At 39.5% G+C, this 20,435-nt stretch overlaps 1 protein-coding gene across 1 annotated transcript in view; it reads left to right on the forward strand.

The window, feature by feature from the left end:
• The window catches only part of UBAP2 (ubiquitin associated protein 2), a 130,654-nt gene that overhangs the window by 60,916 nt on the left and 49,303 nt on the right, over nt 1–20,435 (forward strand). The window contains 2 exon segments of the mRNA XM_004765329.3: nt 839–992; nt 2,495–2,572. Coding sequence (XP_004765386.2) covers nt 839–992; nt 2,495–2,572 — 232 coding nt within the window.

Below are 20,435 nucleotides of genomic sequence, written 5' to 3' on the forward strand. Positions count from 1 at the left end.
TTTTACAAGGACGAAGTGTTCTTTTCTCAGCAATTTATATATAATTTTATATATGATAAATTGATTTCAATTACCATTAGAGGAGAAGCAGCAAAGGGAGGTTATATAAGTTATTTTGACTTCTTATTAGAAACACGTCTTTTTATTTATTTGACAGCGAGAGAGGGAACACAAGCAGAGTAGAGGGAGAAGCAGGCTTCCTGCTGAGCAGGGACCCCCCCCCCCCACCCCGGCCATGCAGGGTTGATCCCAGGAGCCTGAGATCATGACCTGAGGCGAAGGCAGATGCTTAATGACTGAGCCATGCAGGTGCCCTGGAAACACATCTTTGTGGTTGAAATTTTAGTTTAAAAAAAACGAAACCAAACCCAAATTTATTTGCCTACCTTTAAATTTTTTTAGATTGTTAACTTTGGTTAACTGAATGGAGCAAGTTATTCCTGAGGTTTTAGGAAAGCATTTCAATGTAATTTTGTATTCTTTGAGCTAACTTACTTATTCATAGATTTAAGGCAGTTGCTTAGGTGGAGGTGGCATAGTCTTGGGAAAATGACCTTTATTTTTAAATCAGCATAGGAAAAGGCTCTGGTAGAACAACATACAGTGTGTTGTTAATTCAGTTAGTTGCTGTACTCTTTTGTGCTGTGTATGGCAACAGGAGCTTAGCAAGAGGTTTGCTGTCTTTTTCATCAGAAAGTAGAAAGATACGGATAAGAATTAAAATGGTAGGAAAATGAGCTGCAGGGCATGGGTTATTAGGTCTAGAAGGTATATGCACATATCCTTGATAATTGTATACACTTTGAATGACAACTCTGGCCACTCTTGTTTTTGGTAGACTTCATGGGAGACTGTAGGGGGAAAGAAGAAGAATTTTGGAAAAGAAAGTTCAGAAAACAAAGAGAATAGAGAGAAGAGAAGTGAGAGAGAAATAAATCGTGGACGTGGAAACAACAACCGGAAAGGAAGAGGTAGCAATCGTGGGAGAGAGTGTAAGTACATTTCTCCTCAAAATTTTTTTTATGAACATTTTTATGCACACTGAAAAGCTGAAAGGGTAGTGCAACGAATGCCCATAAATCTAGTTCCTCAATGCAGTATTTGTTATTATAGGTAACACTTAATAATGAGCTAACTGAATAGTTTATTAGAACTGTAACTGATGCAATTTCATATTAGCATTTACCTGGGGTGTAGATAGTGAATTGTGTGTCTTAAGACTGCCTTCTGTTATGTATCAAGCATACCCTCTAATTTTATTTATTTATTTTTATTTTATTTTTAAAGATTTTATTTATTTATCAGAGAGAGAGGGAGAGAGAGCGAGCACAGGCAGACAGAATGGCAGGCAGAGGCAGAGGGAGAAGCAGGCTCCCTGCTGAGCAAGGAGCCCGATGTGGGACTCGATCCCAGGACGCTGGGATCATGACCTGAGCCGAAGGCAGCTGCTTAACCAACTGAGCCACCCAGGTGTCCCTACCCTCTAATTTTAAAGTGAGGTTTTTACTCACTGATAGATAATGCTGTTTATTCTTCCCACTTAATGGATACTCATTGTAATAGGTAAGGATTAACTAATCCTTAAGAGGGAGATTGTCAAATAGGGAAGATTTTTCTCAGTCCTTTAATTTGACCCATATTTTGGCATCATTACCTATATACTACCTTCTGGGCAGACATACTGTCTTAGGGACTTTTGCTAGTTTATTTATTCCACAGATGTTTACTGGGTACCTACTATGTGGCAGGTACTCTAATAGAGCAATGAATAAAACAAATCTTTGCTTTCCCGAAACTTTTAATGAAGGTAGAATGAGATGTGACAATAAGAAAGAAGTAATATGATATTTTAATGTTATATGTGGAAATTATGCTGTGGGGAAAAACAGAGGCAGCAAGATGGTGATTTTAGGGGAGAACTTTGGCAAATTTAAATGGAGTGGCCGTGGCAGTTAGGCCCTTAGAGAGATGAGGAGACCAAGCTGTGCTCAGAATTTAGGTATTATATGGAGTCATTAATGCCAGTGTAGGGGTGAGGAGAAGACAAGACTCTGCTGTCATGTACTGGATAGCATCTTAGGAAAACCTATCTCCCACACTAATTTTTTCAGCAACTCATTATTTCCTTGGTATTGCTGTTTTGCTGCTCTAGGCCTTTCCAGGCTTTGAACCTAACTAGTGAGCCAGTTTTGTTGTGTATTACACATAGCTGCAGAACAAATGTTTTTTGAAGCAGACTTGCTTTAGGGAAGGGCAAGTCCAACTAGAAGGAAGAAAAAAGTGGTACCTAGTTTTAATTTCCTTACAGAATTTTCATCTACAAATTAAGCGAGATGTGCTGTCAGATTTTGAGTCACTTTTATTTGGTTTTGTTTTTACTGTTTTCTGATCCCTCTCGTTAAGTTTTAGCCTTTTTTAAAAATAGCCTTTTTGTCCTTGCCTTTGATAGCTCTTAAACACAATGATGTACAAGAGGTGCTCTTTTCTTCCGTAGTTAGAGGCGAGGAGAATGGTATTGATTGCAGTCAAGGGGACAAGCCTTCAGACCGTGGCAAGCGAGCTCGTGGCAGAGGTAAGACAGAATAAGGGGGAAGGAGATGCCTGTGATTAGAAGGAGGAGGCAGGCTGTTGGTGTACATACTTCATCAAGGCCTGGCAGTGTGCTCTGGGAGAAGAACTGATCTGCAGTCTTTGCATTTGTTCACTGATGGCTATGAATGAAATGTTTGGGTTTATGTAATTTTGAGAAAACTTACTGGTTGGTTTCACCCAAACTGAGAAAGGCCTTTTAATGATTAACTTAAAACTTGAAGCTCTGGTCAAATAGTCATTAAATTCTTCGCTGTTGGACTTTAATAGTTGTGTTTTATCCATATGATACTGGCTTTAAAATGAAAAGTATTTGCCCATTCATTAGCTCTTTCTTATCCCCCAGTATTTTTTATTAGTGATCATTTTTTAACATTTATGAACTTGGGATGTCATTAAGCCACTTTAATAATATAATTTCATGTACTTCAGAGTTGTGACTGAATTTTCTCGGGTCATAAAATCAAGATACTCAGATGTAATATACAGATCCTGCTTTGGTTCAGTGGATTAGCTACCTTAACTTTCTGTTTGATCCATTTTATTTCATTTTTCTTTTTAAGATTTTATTTTTAAGTGATCTCTGCACCTAATGTGGGGCTTGAACGCACAACCCCAAAGAACAGGAGTCTCAGGCTTTACAGACCAAGCCAGCCAGGCGCCTCTCTTATTATCATTATTATTATTTTAAAGATTTTATTTACCTATTTGACAGAGAGAGGGAGAGAGAGAGAGAGAGATCACAAGTAAGCAGACAGGCAGGCAGAGGGGGAGGAGGAAGTAGGTTCCCCTCTGAGCAGAGAGCCCGGTGCAGGGCTCAAACCCAGGATCCTGAGATCATGACCTGAGCTGAAGGCAGAGGCTTAACCCACTGAGCCACCCAGGTGCCCCTCTTTGATGTATTATTAAATGCAGTTGTGTCTGCTCTCTGCAGAACAGTTCATAGTGGCAGAATTTTTTTTACCAGCAATATTATTATTTTTAAAGATTTTATTTATTTATTTGAGGGGGAAGCAGGCTCCCTGCTGAACAGAAAGCCAGATACGGGTCTCGATCCCAGGACCCTGAGCTCATGGCCTGAGCTGAAGGCAGAGGCTTAACCCGCTGAGCCACCCAGGCGCCCTTTACTAGCAATATTATTAAGCATAGAAATAATGCAGGCACTGTATGTTAATTACCTAAAATTAAAATTAAAAAAAGAACATAGGCAGTATGCATACTACCGACTCCATTGGCTGTTCATTCATTCAACTATCATTTACTAAAATACTACAAATGCCAAAGGTAAAACATTATTCAGAGATTAGAGAAGGCAAACCTATGCACTGATTTGCCAGGCAGAGGCAAAATAATATTAGAATTACCTACTTGACAGAGAGGGAGAGAGTGTGTGAGTATACAAGCAGGAGGAGCGGCAGGCAGAAGGAGAGGGTGAAAAGCAGGCTCCCTGGTGATCAGAGAGTCTGATACAGGGCTAGATACCAGGACCCTAAGATTATGACCTGAGCCAAAGGCAGAGGCCTAGCCAACTAAGCCACCCAGGCCCCTATATAACCAATTTTAATTGTAATGTCCTTTTCTAGCCTTTTAAAATTATGATTGATTTCAAATTTAGAAAAGTGGGGAGAATAGTCAGATGAACCATATGTCCCCTCCTTCTTAGTTAACAACACTTAAAAAAGATTTCAGCCATGTTCGTTTTATAGATCTTTCCTACCTTCTCTGCAGAAATATATATATATTTTTAAAGATTTTATTTATTTGATAGAGATCACAAGTAGGCAGAGGCAGAGAGAGAGAGAGAGAGAGAGAGAGAGAGAGAGGAGGAAGCAGGCCCCCTGCTAAGCAGAGAGCCTGATGTGGGGCCCGATCCCAGGACCCTGGGATCATGACCTGAGCTGAAGGCAGAGGCTTTAACCCACTGAGCTACCAGGCACCCTCTGCAGAAATACTTTAAAGTAGATTTTTTGGATCACTTTACCTTTAATTTCTATGGTAAGCACCTCTGAAAAAGGTAAGACACTTTCATATATAACCATAATGCTATTTTAGCAGTTCAAAAACTCATAGTAAACTTTTGGTATCATCTAACATTTAACCCATGTATAAATTTTCCTGATTATTTGAAAAAATGTCTTTTCATGGATTTCTTTGAATCAGGATTGAAACAATATTTATACATTACATATTTTAATTCTCTTTAATCTAAAGTATATTCTTCTAACTTATTTGTTCCTCCCTTTTTTTCTCTTTATTGTTGATTTGTTGTCCAAACAATGTTACTTTTCCTTTAGGATGTCATGTTTTACATTATGCATTGATCTTTTTGTTTCTTGTGGTATCATTTAGTTTACTTCTTTAGCCGCCTTATCTACTGTAAATGTAAGTTAGCTTTAAAGATTTGATTCAAGCTCAATTTTTTAAGTGAACATAGAGGAGGTTATGTATTCTATATTGCACTGCGTCTAAAGATGTGTTTGTTTTCCTTTTAATTTTTTTGGTGGTGTTTAGGTTAATGAATGAGTTGTCCATTTTTAGTGAGTTTATTTATCAGTAGGTTTTAGGTTGACTGGATTTCTGAACATAATCCCTTATTGGTGTTTATGGTTTAGTTTTTATTTTTTAAAATTTGATTTCATTAAAAAAATGCTTTATTTATTTGAGTGAGAGCATATGCAAGCAGGCTGGGGGTAGGGCAGGAGGAGAAAGAAAGAACCCTAGCAGAGTCAGCGCAGAACATGGAGCATGATGTGGGGCTCAGTCCCACAGCCCCAAGCTGAAATCAAGAGCTGGCCGCCCAACAGACTGAGCCACTCAGATGCCCATATGGTTTCATTTTAAAAAGGATTCTCTTGGAATTCAAGATGAGGGTTGCAGTATGTGTAATTCCATTTTTTATTTTCTTTGTGACAAGAGTAGTTTGCTCAGGGGAAGCATTGGGCCTTGCTTGGTCTCTCCAATGTTGAGGGCTATAGCTAGGCCTGTTTTTGTGGTCCTTACCTAAGTCTTTAGAGTTGCCTATCTACAGAATGTTTTTCTCTTTGTGAGTTGGACCAAAGTGGAATAATTAATAATAGTTGATATTTACTGTGAGTGCTTTATTGTGTAGTAGGCCTTTTACTTGTAATTTACATGTATTTAATCCCCTAGTAAAACTTCTGAGGATTGTCTGTGCTGCTGGTAGTATTCTCATTTTACAGATGAGAGAACTGAGTCTTTTTTTTTTTTTTTAAGATTTTATTTTTTATTTGACAGTGAGTGAGCGCAAGCATGGGGAGTAACAGGCAAAAGGAGAGGGAGAAGTAGGCTCCTCGTGGAGCAAGGAGCCCAATGTGGCACTCAGTCCCAGGACCCTGCGATCATAACCTGAACTGAAGGCAGACATTTTAACTGACTGAGCCACCCAAGTGTCACTGGAAGCCACATTCTTCAGGGAGATGAAGGGAAGAAGGGAGAGTGTCACAGTGGATAGTAGGCTGGTTATCTGTCTTCTTGCCTTCTTCCTTCCTTCAAGGACTCAGATTTATTGATTGATTTTTATGTTTTTGAGTATTTAGAGGTAGACATAAATTGCTTTTCTTTCTGACAAGATGGAAAGGCTTAATTAGGGAGTCCTCTGAAACCATATCTGCTTGGAACTGTTGTTAGACACTCTGGATTGAAGGATCCAAAGTGAGTAAAATCTGATAGAATGATGATACTGGCTTGCTTTAAAATCCCTAATTCAATACCTGATCCTTTGCTTTTTCTTTTCTTTTTTTTTTTTTTTTAATTTGATAGAAAGAGAGACAGCAAGAGAGGGAACACAAGCAGGGAAGTGGGAGTGGGACAAGCAGGCTTCCTGTCAAACAAGGGGCCTGACATGGGGCTGGATTCCAGGGCCTTGGGATTACCACCTGAACCGAAGGCAGACACCTAACTGAGCCACCCAGGCATCCCACCATCCTTTTTTTTTTTTTTAAATTAATTAATTAATTTATTTGACAGAGATCACAAGTAGGCAGAGAGAGAGGGGGAAGCAGGCTCCGTGCTGAACAGAGAGTCCGATGCGGGGCTGGATCCCAAGACCCTGAGCCACCCAGGCGCCCCCCCCTTTTTTTCTTTTTTAAGATTTAATTTTTTAAGTAATCTCTACACCCAAAATGGGCCTTGAACTTAAAACTGTGAGATCAAGAGCCGCATGCTCTGCTGGCTGAGCTAGTCAGGGACCCTAATACCTAATCCTTTTTAAGAGAGATGTAAAGTAGTGGTAAAGGACTTAGACTGACCTTTTATAAATCAAGTTCAACTTAAAAAAAAAATCAGTCTGGTCTACTCCCACATATTAACTTAGAGGAGTTATTATTTATTTATTTATTTATTTATTTATTCGAGAGAGAATGAGAGCACAAGCGGGGTGCAGATGGAGAGAGAGAATCCCAAGAAGTTGCTATGTTCAGTGCGGAGCCTGATGGGGCTGGATCTTTATAACTGACTGAGCGACCCCGCTGCCCCGAGTTAAAATTTGTTACCATTGTTTCGTATGTATGATTTTAATTAAACTTTACTTTTTTTTTTTTAAGATTTTATTTATTTATTTGACAGAGAGATCACAAGTAGGCAGAGAGGCAGGCAGAGAGAGAGAGAGGAGGAAGCAAGCTCCCTGCCGAGCAAAGAGCCTGATGTGGGGCTCAATCCCAGGACCCTGAGATCATGACCTGAGCCAAAGGCAGAGGCTTTAAGTCACTGAGCCACCCAGGCACCCCTAAACTTTACTTTTTCAAAGAAATAAATTGTTTTGTATGTAGGATTTTTCAGTTTAACTTTACTTTTTCTGGGTCACCTGGGTAGCTCAGTTGTTTAAATGTCTGACTCACAGTTTTGACTCAGGTCCTGGGCTCACAGTGGTGGGATCAAGCCCTGCATTGATCAGCCTCTGTGCTCAGTGAGGGTCAGCTTTAGATTCTTTCTTCCTCTCCCTCTGCTTCCCTCTCTACCTCAAATAAATTAATACATAAAACTGTTTAAAAAATAAACTTTAAAATTTACTTTTTGAAAAAATTTTATAACACCTATATTTAAGTATATTTGATTACACTCTTGAAAGGATTGTGGTCTGTCTGGAGATTTCTTTGAATTGCTTTGAATCTGACTTCCAGCATAGGGCAAGAGGGGTAAAATACTCAGTATCCTACATCCTCAAAACCACAATTATTTTGCTTATGAATATTAGTATGGTTTGATAGTAAGCTAATAGTGGTGCAGGACAAATAGTTTGTTACTTTAAGAGATAAATGTGTCTTTTGTTTTATGTAATATGTCACTTTCCAGAAGATTAGTTGTAAGTCCTTTAAGATCTTAATTTACTCTCTTATAGTTTGTTTAATTAGCCTTTTAAAGCAATTCTTTGGGAGGGGTGCCTGGGTGGCTCAGTTGGTTGGGCGACTGCCTTTGGCTCAGGTCATGGTCCCGGAGTTCCAGGATCGAGTCTCTCATCGGGCTCCCAGCTCCATGGGGAGTCTGCTTCTCCCTCTGACCTTTTCCGCTCTCATGCTCTCTTTCAAATAAATAAATAAAATCTTTAAAAAAAAGAAAGAAAGAAAGAAACAGTTCATTGGGGGCACCTGGGCGGTTTAGTTGGTTAGCAGTCCTGGGATTAATCCCAGAATCCGACACCTTCTCAGTAGGGAGTTGGCTTTTCCCTTTCCCTCTGTGCATGCTCTCTCTGTGTCTCTCTCACTCACTCTCACTCTTTCAAAATAAATCTGTGTGTTTTTTTTTCTTTTTCTTTTTAAAGATTATTATTATTTTTTTTTTTATTTGACAGACAGAGATCACAAGTAGGCAGAGAGGCAGGCAGAGAGAGAGAGGAGAAGCAGGCTCCCCGCGAAGCAGATAGCCCGATGTGGGGCTCTATCTCAGGACCCCAGGATCAGGACCTGAGCCAAAGGCAGAGGCTTTAAGCCACTGAGCCACCCAGGTGCTCTCCTCCTCTGTTTTAAAGGATTTTATTTATTTGAGAGAGAGTGTGAGCACAGCAGGCAGAAGGAGAAGTAGGCTCTCAGCAGGAAGCCTGATGCAGGACTCAATCCCAGGACCCTGGGATCATGACCAGAGCTGAAGGCAGATACTTAACCAACTGAGCCACCCAGGCATCCTTGAAATAAATAAACCTTAAAAAACAAGCAAACAAATTAAAAAAAAAAACCCATTGTTCTCTTCCTTTGCAGTTATTTTTGGTTTGTTGGGTAGTATGCAGATATTAAGGGTATACTTAAAAAACAAGTATATGCCATAAAGTGTATACTTTAAAAACAGTTCTTTAAAGTCTCCATTGCATTTATTCTTTGATTTTGACCATACTTGTGAGCTCCTCTGCTGACTTCCCCTTGGCTCTCCCTTAGAATACTGATCTACATTTGTGATTAAATTTGCTAACATTTCAAATTACTGGGGTGCCTAGGTGACTCAGTCATTTAAGCATCTGACTTTGGCTCAGGTCATGATCTCAGGATTCTGGGTTGGAGCCCCACATTGGGCTCTCTGCTCAGTCGGGAGTCTGCTTTTCCCCTTCCCTTTACCCTTTCCATCACTCACGTGCTCTCTTTCTCAAATAAAATCTTAAAAAAAAAAAAATCAAATTGCTAATGAAACTTTTTTTTCTTAATTTTTGCCTATTCTGCATAGTACTGGCTTAAAAATACTTTGAAACAGCATAGATTTAATATGGTAATCTCTAAGTTTTGGGATAATATGTATTATGAATTTGATAGCGTAAAAAGTAAGATAGAAAGAAAAGATAGCATAGTAAGTATGAACCATAGCAAATGAAGTAAAACTAAATTTTCTCTATATTGTTTCCATACCATTCACTGAATGTTTGCTCTACAATCAGAGGAATAAGAGTGTGATACTTAGAACAAGTAGATTTTCTGTATTCTGTTTAAAAGTTTGAAGAGAAGTATCTTGTGAGTTGTGTGTTATTTGTGAGAAAACAGTAGTCTTTTTGGAGGAAGGAAGTTGCAGTTGTGCTGGGCCACTTTCTTCAGTGTCCGTGTCTTTGCATTTTAGTGTCAGAATGTTTGGGACTGTATAAATGGTGACTGGTCAGAGGTGATTTGGCCATCAAATAATACTGTGGTTTGTGTACAAAATGTGGAATTTAACTGGTAGGTATTAAATATCTACTGTAAGACTGGAAGTTCTCCTGAATGATATTGACTAAATCCTGAACTTAGATCAAAGATCATGTTAATATGTGAAATGTGGAGCATTTTGGGTCAAGTTTTTTATCATGTGACATGTAATAATCAGTAAAAATTGTAATTCTGTGTTTGAGAAGCTGGAACTGCTTGTTAGTATAATATATGTTTAGGAATGAGTTCTTATGGAGTAAGCCCCAAGTTTACCATTGTTACAGTGAGGTTAGAAAGATAAGTGGCATCTCTACTCCTGTTTTTTTAGTGTCTTGAGGTACCCATCCTGGGAGAGAAGGAATATAGAAGAACAAAAAAACCAGAATGAGGTGGTTTTTTTTTTTGTTTGTTTTATTTTGTTTAAAGTTATTTCTGTATCTATTTATTTACTAGAGAGAGAGCACGTGTACACAAGCAGGCAGAGTGGCAGGCAGAGGCAGAGAGAGAAGCAGGCTCCCTGCTGAGCAAGGAGCCCGATGTGGTACTCGATCCCAGGACCCTGGGATCTTGACCCAAGCCGAAGGCACTCGCTTAGCCTACTGAGCCACTTAGGCATCCCCAGAGTGAGGTTTTTGACTACTAAACTTTACTATGCTTATGGGTCAGGGTACTCAAATAGTGTAATACCAATGTTTTGTGTCTGATTACTCCATACCACCCTGTTGTAATTAGAAGATCATTGGAAATTCCTTTGAAGGTTTCAGGAATACAGAAGAGCTGGGGTGTCTTATCTGGGAGAAGTTTCTCTTTTCCAGAGTATTTGATCTTTGAGTTGCTTCCCCTGGAATTAATGTGCTTCTTAAAGAAATGATCAGATATTCATGACTGAATTCCCTCTGTGGCACACTGGAACCCTTAGTTTGGTCCTTTGAGAGTAAAAATCAAGTCTGAGAACTTGATTGGTTGGTTGCTTAGGGACATATTTAAAAATAAAAGGCTGATTGAATGCTGACTCTTGTTACAAATTGAACAGATTTATTGTTATAAAAACACATCCTAGGGAACAGCCAGTGAGTTGGAAAGCGGGGAGTGTATGTGGGAGTAGGATTGGTTAGTTTTATTACCTTGAGGTAGAGTTGATATATTTACTTTGGTTTTATTTAGGCAGATAAAACTGAAGTAAACAAAACTTCACAGACCAAGTAAAATCACCATAAAATTTTACTTAATCATAACTGTCACATCTTCATGTTCTTTTTTTGGACTGTTTGGTGATTATTCATACAGTTTTCCTTATTGGTTGGTAAATTTAACAGTGAATAAGAACAGAATGCAAACAATAAAAAATACAGTCCATGTGAATGAAGTGTGTGTGTAGAAGAATTTAAATTTAATTTTCCTGGTCAAAGTCTTTCACAGTAGCTAGATCTAAAACCACCTAAAAAACAAACTTTTTTTTTTGGCCTTTGTTCTTGGCTATATTAGCTGACCTCACTAGATAGTATGTTTATACAAAAATGAAGAGCCGCCAGATGTGACTCGGATCCCCTTGAAAATTATTATTTTAGAGTGGGTTTTTTGTTTTTGTAAGATTTTTAGGTATTGGAGGGGCACCTGGGTGGCTCATTTGGTTAAGCATCTGCCTTTGGCTCACGGTTATGGTTTCGGTCCTGGGATTAAGTCCTACATCGGGCTCCCTGCTTAGCAGGGAGTCAGCTTCTCCCTCCGCTCCTTCACCTGCTCATGGTGCGCTAGCCTGCTTTCTCTCTCTCTCACATAAATAAAAACTTGGCCAAGGATTTGGGTTAAAGCTGAATTACTGAAATGTCCGGCAAGTAATGTTTACCAGCAGGCCCTTTAATAGCTTTTCAGTGGTAAAAGGTTGACAGTCCTGCTGACTGTTCCTAGGACTTCTGGAACTACATTTCAAGGAATGTTCCTTGTTGGTATTGGCCATTTATATTCACAGGATGAGGGAATAACTAAAATGTGTTTTTCCAACCACTCTGAAAAGCAGGCAAGAGATAAGTAGAGAGAAATTTATTGTTTCATAGGGAATAATATATATAGGCAGTATTTTTTGGAGTCTGTATTAGTATATTTATTTTGTTCACTCATTAATTTTTAAAGTAAGCTCTATGCCCTATTTGGGGCTTGAACTCGTGTGTGTGTGTGTGTGTGTGTGTGTGTGTGTGTATACGTGTGTATACGTGTGTATACACACACACCACATCTTTTTTTTTCCCCTACACACCACATCTTTATCCATTCATTTGTCAGTGGACATCTGGGCTCTTTCCGTAGTTTGGCTGTTGTGGACATTGCTGCTATAAACATTAGGGTGCATGTGCCTCTTCAGATCACTGTATTTGTATCTTTGGGGTAAATACCCAGTAGTGCAATTGCTGGGTCATAGGCTAGCCCTATTTTCAACTTTTTGAGGAACCTCCATTACTGTTTCCCAGAGTGGCTGCCCCAGCTGGCATTCCCACCAACAGTGTAGGAGGGTTCTCCTTTCTCCGCATCCTTGCCAACAACATCTGTGCTTAATACTGACTTGTTAATTTCAACCATTCTCACTGGGCCATTTACTGACTTGTTAATTTTAGCCATTCTTGCTGATGTGAAATGGTATTTCATTGTGGTTTTGATTTGTATTTCCCTGATGGTTGAGTGATACTGCTTTTTCATGTGTCTGTAGGCCATTTGTATGTCTTCTTTGCAAAAATGTCTGTTCATGTCTTTTGCCCATTTCTTGATTAGATTATTTGTTCCTTGGGTGTTGAATTTGGTAAGTTCTTCATAGATTTTGGATACTAGCCCTTTGTCTGACATGTTATTTGCAAATACCTTCTCCCATTCTGTTGATTGTCTTTTGTTTTTTTGTTTGTTTGTTTGTTTTTATGGACAGAGATCACAAGGATGCAGAGAGGCAGGCAGAGAGAGAGGGAGGAGGAAGCAGGCTCCCCGCTCTCCTACGTGGGTCTTGATCCCAGGACCCTGGGACCGTGACCTGAGCCACCCAGGCGCCCCTGTCTTTTGGTTTTGTTGACTGTTTTCTTTGCTGTGCAAAAGCTTTTTATCTTGATTAGGTCCCAATAGTTTATTTTTGTCCTTGCTTCCCTTGCCTTTGGCAGTGTCTTTAGGAAGAAGTTGCTGGGGCCAAGGTGGAAGAGGTTGCTGCCTACATTCTCCTCGGATTTTGATGGATTCCTGTCTCAGATTAGGTCTTTCATCCATTTTGAGTCTATTTTTGTGTATGGTATAAGGAAATGGTCCAGTTTCATTCTTCTGCATGTGGTTGTCCAATTTTCCCAACACCCATTTGTTAAAGAGACTTTTTTCTGTTGGATATTCTTTCCTTATTTGTCCTCAACTATAGAGTTGAGGATTAATTTCTTGGTTCTCTGTTCTGTTCCCTTGATCTATGTGTCTGTTTTTGTGCCACTACCATTCCGTCTTGATGATTACAGCTTTGTAATAGAGCCTGGAGTCTAGAATTGTGATGCCACCAGCTCTGGTTTTCTTTTTTAACCTTCCTGTGGCTTTTTGGGGTCTTTTCTGGTTTCATACAAATTTTAAGGTTATTTGTTCCATTTCTGTGAAAAAAGTTGATGGTATTTTGATAGAGATTGCATTAAATGTATATACAGTTCTAGGCAACATAGATATCTTAACAATATTTGTTCTTCCAGTCCATGAGCGTGGAATGTTTTTCCATTTCTTTGTGTCTTCCTCAGTTTCTTTCATGAGTAGTCTATAGTTTTCTGAGTCACATCATTTGCCTCTTTGGTTAGATTTATTCCTAGGTGTCTTACAATTTTGGGTGTAAATATAAATGGGGTCAGCTTCTTAATTTTCTTTCTGCTGTCTCATTGCTGGGTCTGTAGAAATGGAACTGATTTCTGTGCATTGATTTTATATCCTAACCACTTTACTCAATTCCTGTATGTATGAGTTCTTGCAATTTTGGGGTGTAGTCTTTTGGGTTTTCCACATAAAGTATCGTGTCATTTGCAGTGAGTAAGAGTTTGACTTCTGCTTTGCCGATTTGGATGCCTTTTATTTCTTTTTGTTGTCTGATTGCTGAGGCTAGTACTTCTAGTACTTTGTTGAATAGCAGTGGCAATAGTGGACATCCCTGCCATGTTCCTGACCTTAGGGTAAAAGCTCTCAGTTTTTCCCCATTGAGAATGATACTCACTGTGGGTTTTTCGTAGATGGCTTATATGATATTTAGGTATGGATCCTCTATCCCAGCACTGTGAAGAGTTTGAATCAAGAAAAAACGCTGTACTTTGTCCAGTGCTTTTTCTGCATCTGTTTAGAGTATCATACGGTTCTTGTCTTTCTTTAATGTAGTGTATCATATTGATTGATTTATGGGTGTTCAACCAACCTTGTAGCCCAGGAATAAATCCTACTTTGTAGTGGTTAATAATTCTTTTAATGTACTCTTGGATCCTATTTGCTAGTATTTTGTTGAGAATTTTTTTTTTAAGATTTTATTTATTTATTTGACAGAGATCACAAGTAGAGAGGCAGGCAGAGAGAGAGGAAGGGAAGCAGGCTCCCTGTTGAGCAGAGAGCCCGATGTAGGGCTCGATCATGACCTGAGCCAAAGGCAGAGGCTTAACCCACTGAGCCACCCAGGCGCCTCTTGTTGAGAATTTTTTCATTCATGTTCATCAGTGATATTGATAATTGATAGTGATAATCATCCTTTTTGGTGAGGTCTTTGCTTTTGGGATCGAGGTAATGCTGGCCTCATAAAAAGAGTCGGGAAGTTTTCCTTCTATTTCTGGTTTGTTTTTGTGGGGGAACAGTTTCAGAAGAATAGCTATGTATTCTTCTTTACATGTTTGGTAGAATTCCCTTGGGAAGCCAGCTGGCCCTGTACTCTTGTTTGTTGGGAGATTTTTGATTACTGCTTCAGTTTCCTTGTTGGTTATGGGTCTGTTCAGGGTTTCTGTTTCTTCCTGTTTTAGTTTTGGTAGTTTATATGTCTCTAGGAATGCATCCATTTCTTCCAGATTGTCCAGTTTGTTAGCATATAGTTGCTCATAATATGTTCTTATAATTGTTTCTTTGGTGCTGCAACAACTAATACTTAAATACCTGTTTTATTGTTGCAGATAATGCTGGGAGTAAGGCATGGTCCCTTACATATGGGGTGCGAAGGATAAGAGACAGTCAAGTAAAATCAGTGTTTGACTTAAGAAAATGATTGGTGATCAGCTGTCAAGTGGGGTCTTCATTATTACGTCTGTTTGTTTTTAATTTCTTTTAGTAAAAATTCTGTACACCCAATGTGGGGCTTGAACTCAAAACTCCTAGATCAGGAATCTTATGCTTTACCGGCTAAGCCAGCTTTGTCATCTAGTAGGGTCATCTTTAGATTGAGTGACCTGAGGAGGTTGCTGAGGAGGAATAAAGGAATAAAGCCATGTGAAAATCTGGGTAGAAATATTCTGTGTAGAAGGAGCAGCTAATGTAAATATGGAAAACAACTTGGATTTTTTTTTTTTTTTAAACAGAATTAAAAACTACTTATTGGAATATGACATATACACAGAAATGCTCAGGGCGCAGCTTTAACATTTTACCTTGAAATAAAGTATGATAGAATGGTGTAATGGGTACTTAGATTTCCTGAATTTTGATGTTTCACTATTTTTTTCATTGTTTTTCTCTGTGTGTGTGTGTGTGTGTGTGTGTGTGTGTGTGTGTTTCTTTCCCAAAACCTTTAAATGTAAATTCCAACATAATGTCATTTTACCCCTTAATATGCCATTTTACCCCTTAGTGTATATCTCCTAAGGGAGGGAAAAAACCTCTCTCATGGAGGTATCTTACAGTGATAAAAACAGGAAATTACTATTGATGCAATTTACAGGCCTTACTGAAAAGTTATCCTGTAATGTTCCTTATAGCAAAAAGGTATTCTGGTCTAGGATCCAGTCCAGTATCACACATTGTATTTGGCTCTCATGTCTCTTTTTAGTGTCATTCAATCTAAAATAGTTCATCAGTCTGGAATAATCTTGGTTATTTCATGGCGTTAATGCTTTTGAAGCATAGGGACTGTCTTGTAGAATGTCCTTTAATATCAGTCTGAGAAGCTTCATGAATACATTGATGTTATTTGGTGGTTTTAAATTTTATTTTAATGCCAGTATAGTTAACCTGTTACTTACTTTTGACAGGAATACCACAAAATGTGGATCACATTAGAGGGCACATGATAAAGGTTTATCCCATTGCTAGTGTTAGTTTTGATTTCTTATTTAAGAACAGTAGCTTCTGCCCAGTTTCTCCTTGAAGTTACTACCCTGCACTTTGTAATTAATGAATACTTTTTGAGGGGAGTACTAAGATTATATAAATATCCTTTTTTATATGTGTTTTCTATCCCTGGATTCAGGAATGCCTATCCCTCAAACTACCCCAGTTATAGAAAACTAATTTTGCCTGTCTTGCATTAGCTAATTTGAATTGGGGTTTTTCCTTGAACCATCCTGAACAGCCTTGCCTGTAATGGGGCTTAGGAGAAATTATCTTCCAGTTGGGGATTTTTTTTTTTCCCCCATAAAGATTTATTTGAGAGAGCACAAGCAAGGGGTGGAGGAGGAACAGAGGGAGAGGGAGTAGCAGACTTCCCTGCTGAGCGGGGAGTTGCATGTGGGAATTGCAGGTGGAACTTGATCCCAGAACTCTTTGAGATCATGACCTGAGCCAAAGGCAGATACCTAACCAACTGAGCCACCCAGGTATACCCTATGTGGGAATTTCTAAAATTGTCTCCACAAGGGAAGGGAGGGAAACATAAAATACCAAATCAGAGAAGGCTACAGACCATATGAGACAACTATAGGAAACAAACTGAAGGTTGCTGGAGGGGTGGTAGGGGGAGGGATGGGGTGATAGGCATTAAAAAGGGCACATTCTGTCACGAGCACTGGGTATTATATAAGATTGATGAATCACTGACCTCTCCCTCAGAAACCAATAATAAACTGTGTTAATTAATTGATTTTAAGTGAAATAAAAAAAAATAAAATTGTCACCACAAAAGGGTAAGCTTACTCAGTCCAAAGGGGGGGGGTGTCTCTTTTCATGGAGGAGGAGATGGAATCCAGTCAGTCCCTGCCAAGCAGGATGCATGACATTTAGGGTATGGCTCTTCATTGTACTAATACCTTCAGCTAGTGGCAGGGTGGGGTGCAGCACCAAGGGGTTGAAGTATTTCTTAAATATCCTTTAAGAAAAAAATCACTCCTTATATACTGGTTTTGGAGTCCATTAATTCCTGAAACATTTAGTGTAATACCTTTATTCGTTATTTTTTAAATGATTTAAAAAATTGTGGTGCCTGGGTGGGTCTTGATTTCCACTCAGATCATGGTCTGGGGTCATGGGTTTGAGCCCCATGTCTGGCTCTGCGCTCAACACAGAGTGCTGGGAGCAGGGTGTGGGGGGTGGGGATGGGGACAGGGAGGGAGAGGAAGAGAGAAGCTCAGGGAGACTCCCTGCTGTGAGTACAGAGCTTTGCTGGGGCTCAGTCTCAGAACCCTGATGACATGAGCTAAAATCAAGTCTGCCAGTCAAATGACTGAGCCACCCAGGTGTCTCCATAACACATTTAGAATCAGACTTCTTTGCTAAGGACAAGCTAATATATGTGATACGAGGGTGGATTCTAAGCTTTATTCCTCACTGAATCCCAGAGAGATTTTGCTATTATCATTTAACTTGTTTATGCTGCTTGAAGTTTGGAAAGGCATATTGCTGTCTGAGAATATACTCTAATCTAGGGACAGAAAGGCAGAACTTGCTTGACTCCCAAGTCTCTGAGTCCGGCAAGCCCCAGAGATGCCCTGCTGTTGGTATGGGCTGAATAGTTCTCTGGGCATGGAGGCAACTGATAGTCAACATGGCAACTATATTTATCATTGAACCAGTCATGAAAATTTGGAAATTTTTGTCTATACAAAAAAGCCTTAGAACTAGTCAGGACCTTAGAGATGTTTCATGTCGTGATTCAGAGTGTGCAGTAACAAATTCAGGATGACACCGTTTCTGGCACATTTGGCTGTTAGCAGAGTTCTCCATATAGTCTTACGGGAATGAGGGAAAGGGATTGCTTTCTGTCATCTTAGATTAGGATCACTGTCCCTTCTAGCTTTTATTTAAGTCACACATGTTGGGTACTGGGGAGGTGGGGAATGTCTGCAGTTAGGGTCTGCCTCCACTAAAGGCGATTGCCTGTTTTCTGAGTTAAGGCTTTTTCAAGGGAAATGAGCAACTTTTCTGTTCAAGCTCCCAGGGTAAAAAACATAAACATTAAACAACTGAAAACTTGAGCATTCAACAAAGATGTGATACAGAGTCCCTAGAGAGACCTCTAGGGGAAAAGATAGCGAGTATCCTAATATTGGTTTATTCTTTTTGATAATATTCTTTAGTCTTGTATTTTTGTTTTTGTTTTAATTAAAAGACCCCGAATCTTTATTATGAGCTATTAGACAGAAATAGCTGTTTGTACCAGATAACAGTGTAGGGAAATCATATATACACAGAAAACAATGTTACTGGTAGTGTTACTAGACAGGTAAATAGAAAAAACAGTTTTGTTATCTTGTAAAAATTTCTGGGAATAATGGATTTGACTTTTTAAAATCTACTTAGGGGCACCTGGGTGGCTCAGTGGGTTAAAGCCTCTGCCTTCATTCAGCTCAGGTCATGATCTCAAGGTCCTGGGATTGAGTCCCGCATCGGGCTCTCTGCTCAGCAGGGAGCCTACTTCCTCCTCTCTCTCTCTGCTTGCCTATCTGTCTACTTGTGACCTGTCTGTCAAATAAATAAATAATCTTTAAAAAAATATAAATAAAATCTACTTAGGATATTTGGCATGTTTGTGATCAGTACTTGGGTGCAGCTTTTTTTTTTTTTTTTTAAAGATTTTATTTATTTATCAGAGAGAGAGGGAGAGAGAGCAAGCATAGGCAGACAGAATGGCAGGCAGAGGCAGAGGGAGAAGCAGGCTCCCTGCTGAGCAAGGAGCCCGATGTGGGACTTGATCCCAGGACGCTGGGATCATGACCTGAGCCGAAGGCAGCTGCTTAACCAACTGAGCCACCCAGGCATCCCTGGGTGCAGCTTTTGATCTTTGAAGACAGAGGTATGTAGTTGATAACAGACTTTTTCCAGGGTACTTGTAAGATTTCTTGAATTTTTGCCTAGGTTATGTGTTTCTTTTATAAATTCCTTTTTCTCTTGAACAGCTTGCTTTTTGGCTCAAGTATTCCAGGTTTGTTTAATAATTTCTGAGCAGCATCCCCCTTTAAGATCTTGCCACTATTTTCTTAATATTTAACCACCATAAGTGCCTTTTGGCATTGTGTGAATTTGAAATCAATTTTCTTTTCTTACAAAGAGTATGCATGAGTCCACCTATCAAGAGCAGTTAGTTGTGTTTTTTCTCCTGTTTTCTTTCTTGGCAACTTTAGAGCAATAATAGCTTCTTGAGATAGAATTCACATACAGTATAGTTCATATGAGTGAGCGAGCTACGCAGGTACCTCATTATCTTTTTTTATTTTTTTAAGATTTTATTTTTAAGTAATCTGTACACCCAGCATGGGACTCTAACTTAAAACCCCAGGATTGAGAGTTGTATGCTCTACTGACTGAGGTAGCTGTCACCCCGATATAGTGTCTTTTTTTTTCTTTCCTGAAGATTTTATTTATTTGTGAGAGAGAGGTAGGGAGTATGAGTGGGGATGGGGAGGGGCAGAAGGAGAGGCAGAGTCCCTGCTGAGCAGGAAGCCCTATGTGGGGCTCCATCCCAGAACCCTGAGATGGTGACCTGAGCTGAAGGCAGACTTAACTGACTGAGCTACCCAGGGGCACCTATAGATGTCTTTTTTTTTTTTTTTTTAAAGATTTTATTTATTTATTTGAAATAGAGATCACAAGTAGGCAGAGAGGCAGGCAGAGAGAGGGAGAAGCAGACTCCCTGCTGAGCAGAGAGCCTGATGCAGGCCTTGATCCCAGGATGCTGAGATCATGACCTGAGCGAGCGGAAGGCAGAGGCCTAACCCACTGAGCCACCCAGGCGCCCTATAGATGTCTTTGATGCACAAATCTAATGTCTGTTTGTTTTGCCTGTATCTTTGGTATCCTATTTAAAAAAATCATTACAGATTCAGTGTCATGAGGTTTTTGTGCTATATTTTCTCCAAGAGTTGTATAGTTATAGCTTTTGCATTTATGTCTTCAGTCCACAGCTTGGGATATTAAGAAAAACTGGAGAGTTGCTGAATAAAATTGTCCTTTTGCTTTTTTTAAAAGATTTTACATATTTGAGGGAGAGTGTGTGTGTGTATGCGCAAGCCTGGAAGGTGGGTTGCAGGGTGAGGAGCAGCGGGGAAGAGATAACCTGACTCTGTGCTGAGCACAGAACTGACGCGGGGCTTGATCCCACAACTCTGAGATTATGACCTGAGCGGAAACCAAGAGTAGGATGCTTAACCAACTGAGTCACTCAGGCACCCCTGAATAGTTAGTAATATAAGCTGCCTGTGTTAAGCTGCTGCATATCATGAGTACTGTACAAGCAGAATTAAATCCCTTCTGTCCTTCAAAATCAGTAACTGTGTTTATAGTTGTGTCATTAGGGACCGGCAGATTGGGTGCACTGGATAGGAATGTTGGTGCTGTTGGGCACAA

This window comes from Mustela putorius, unplaced genomic scaffold (genome assembly GCF_011764305.1).
Source record: "Mustela putorius furo isolate JIRA1106 unplaced genomic scaffold, ASM1176430v1.1 tig00001584_pilon_pilon_pilon, whole genome shotgun sequence".
Lineage (NCBI taxonomy): Eukaryota > Metazoa > Chordata > Mammalia > Carnivora > Mustelidae > Mustela > Mustela putorius.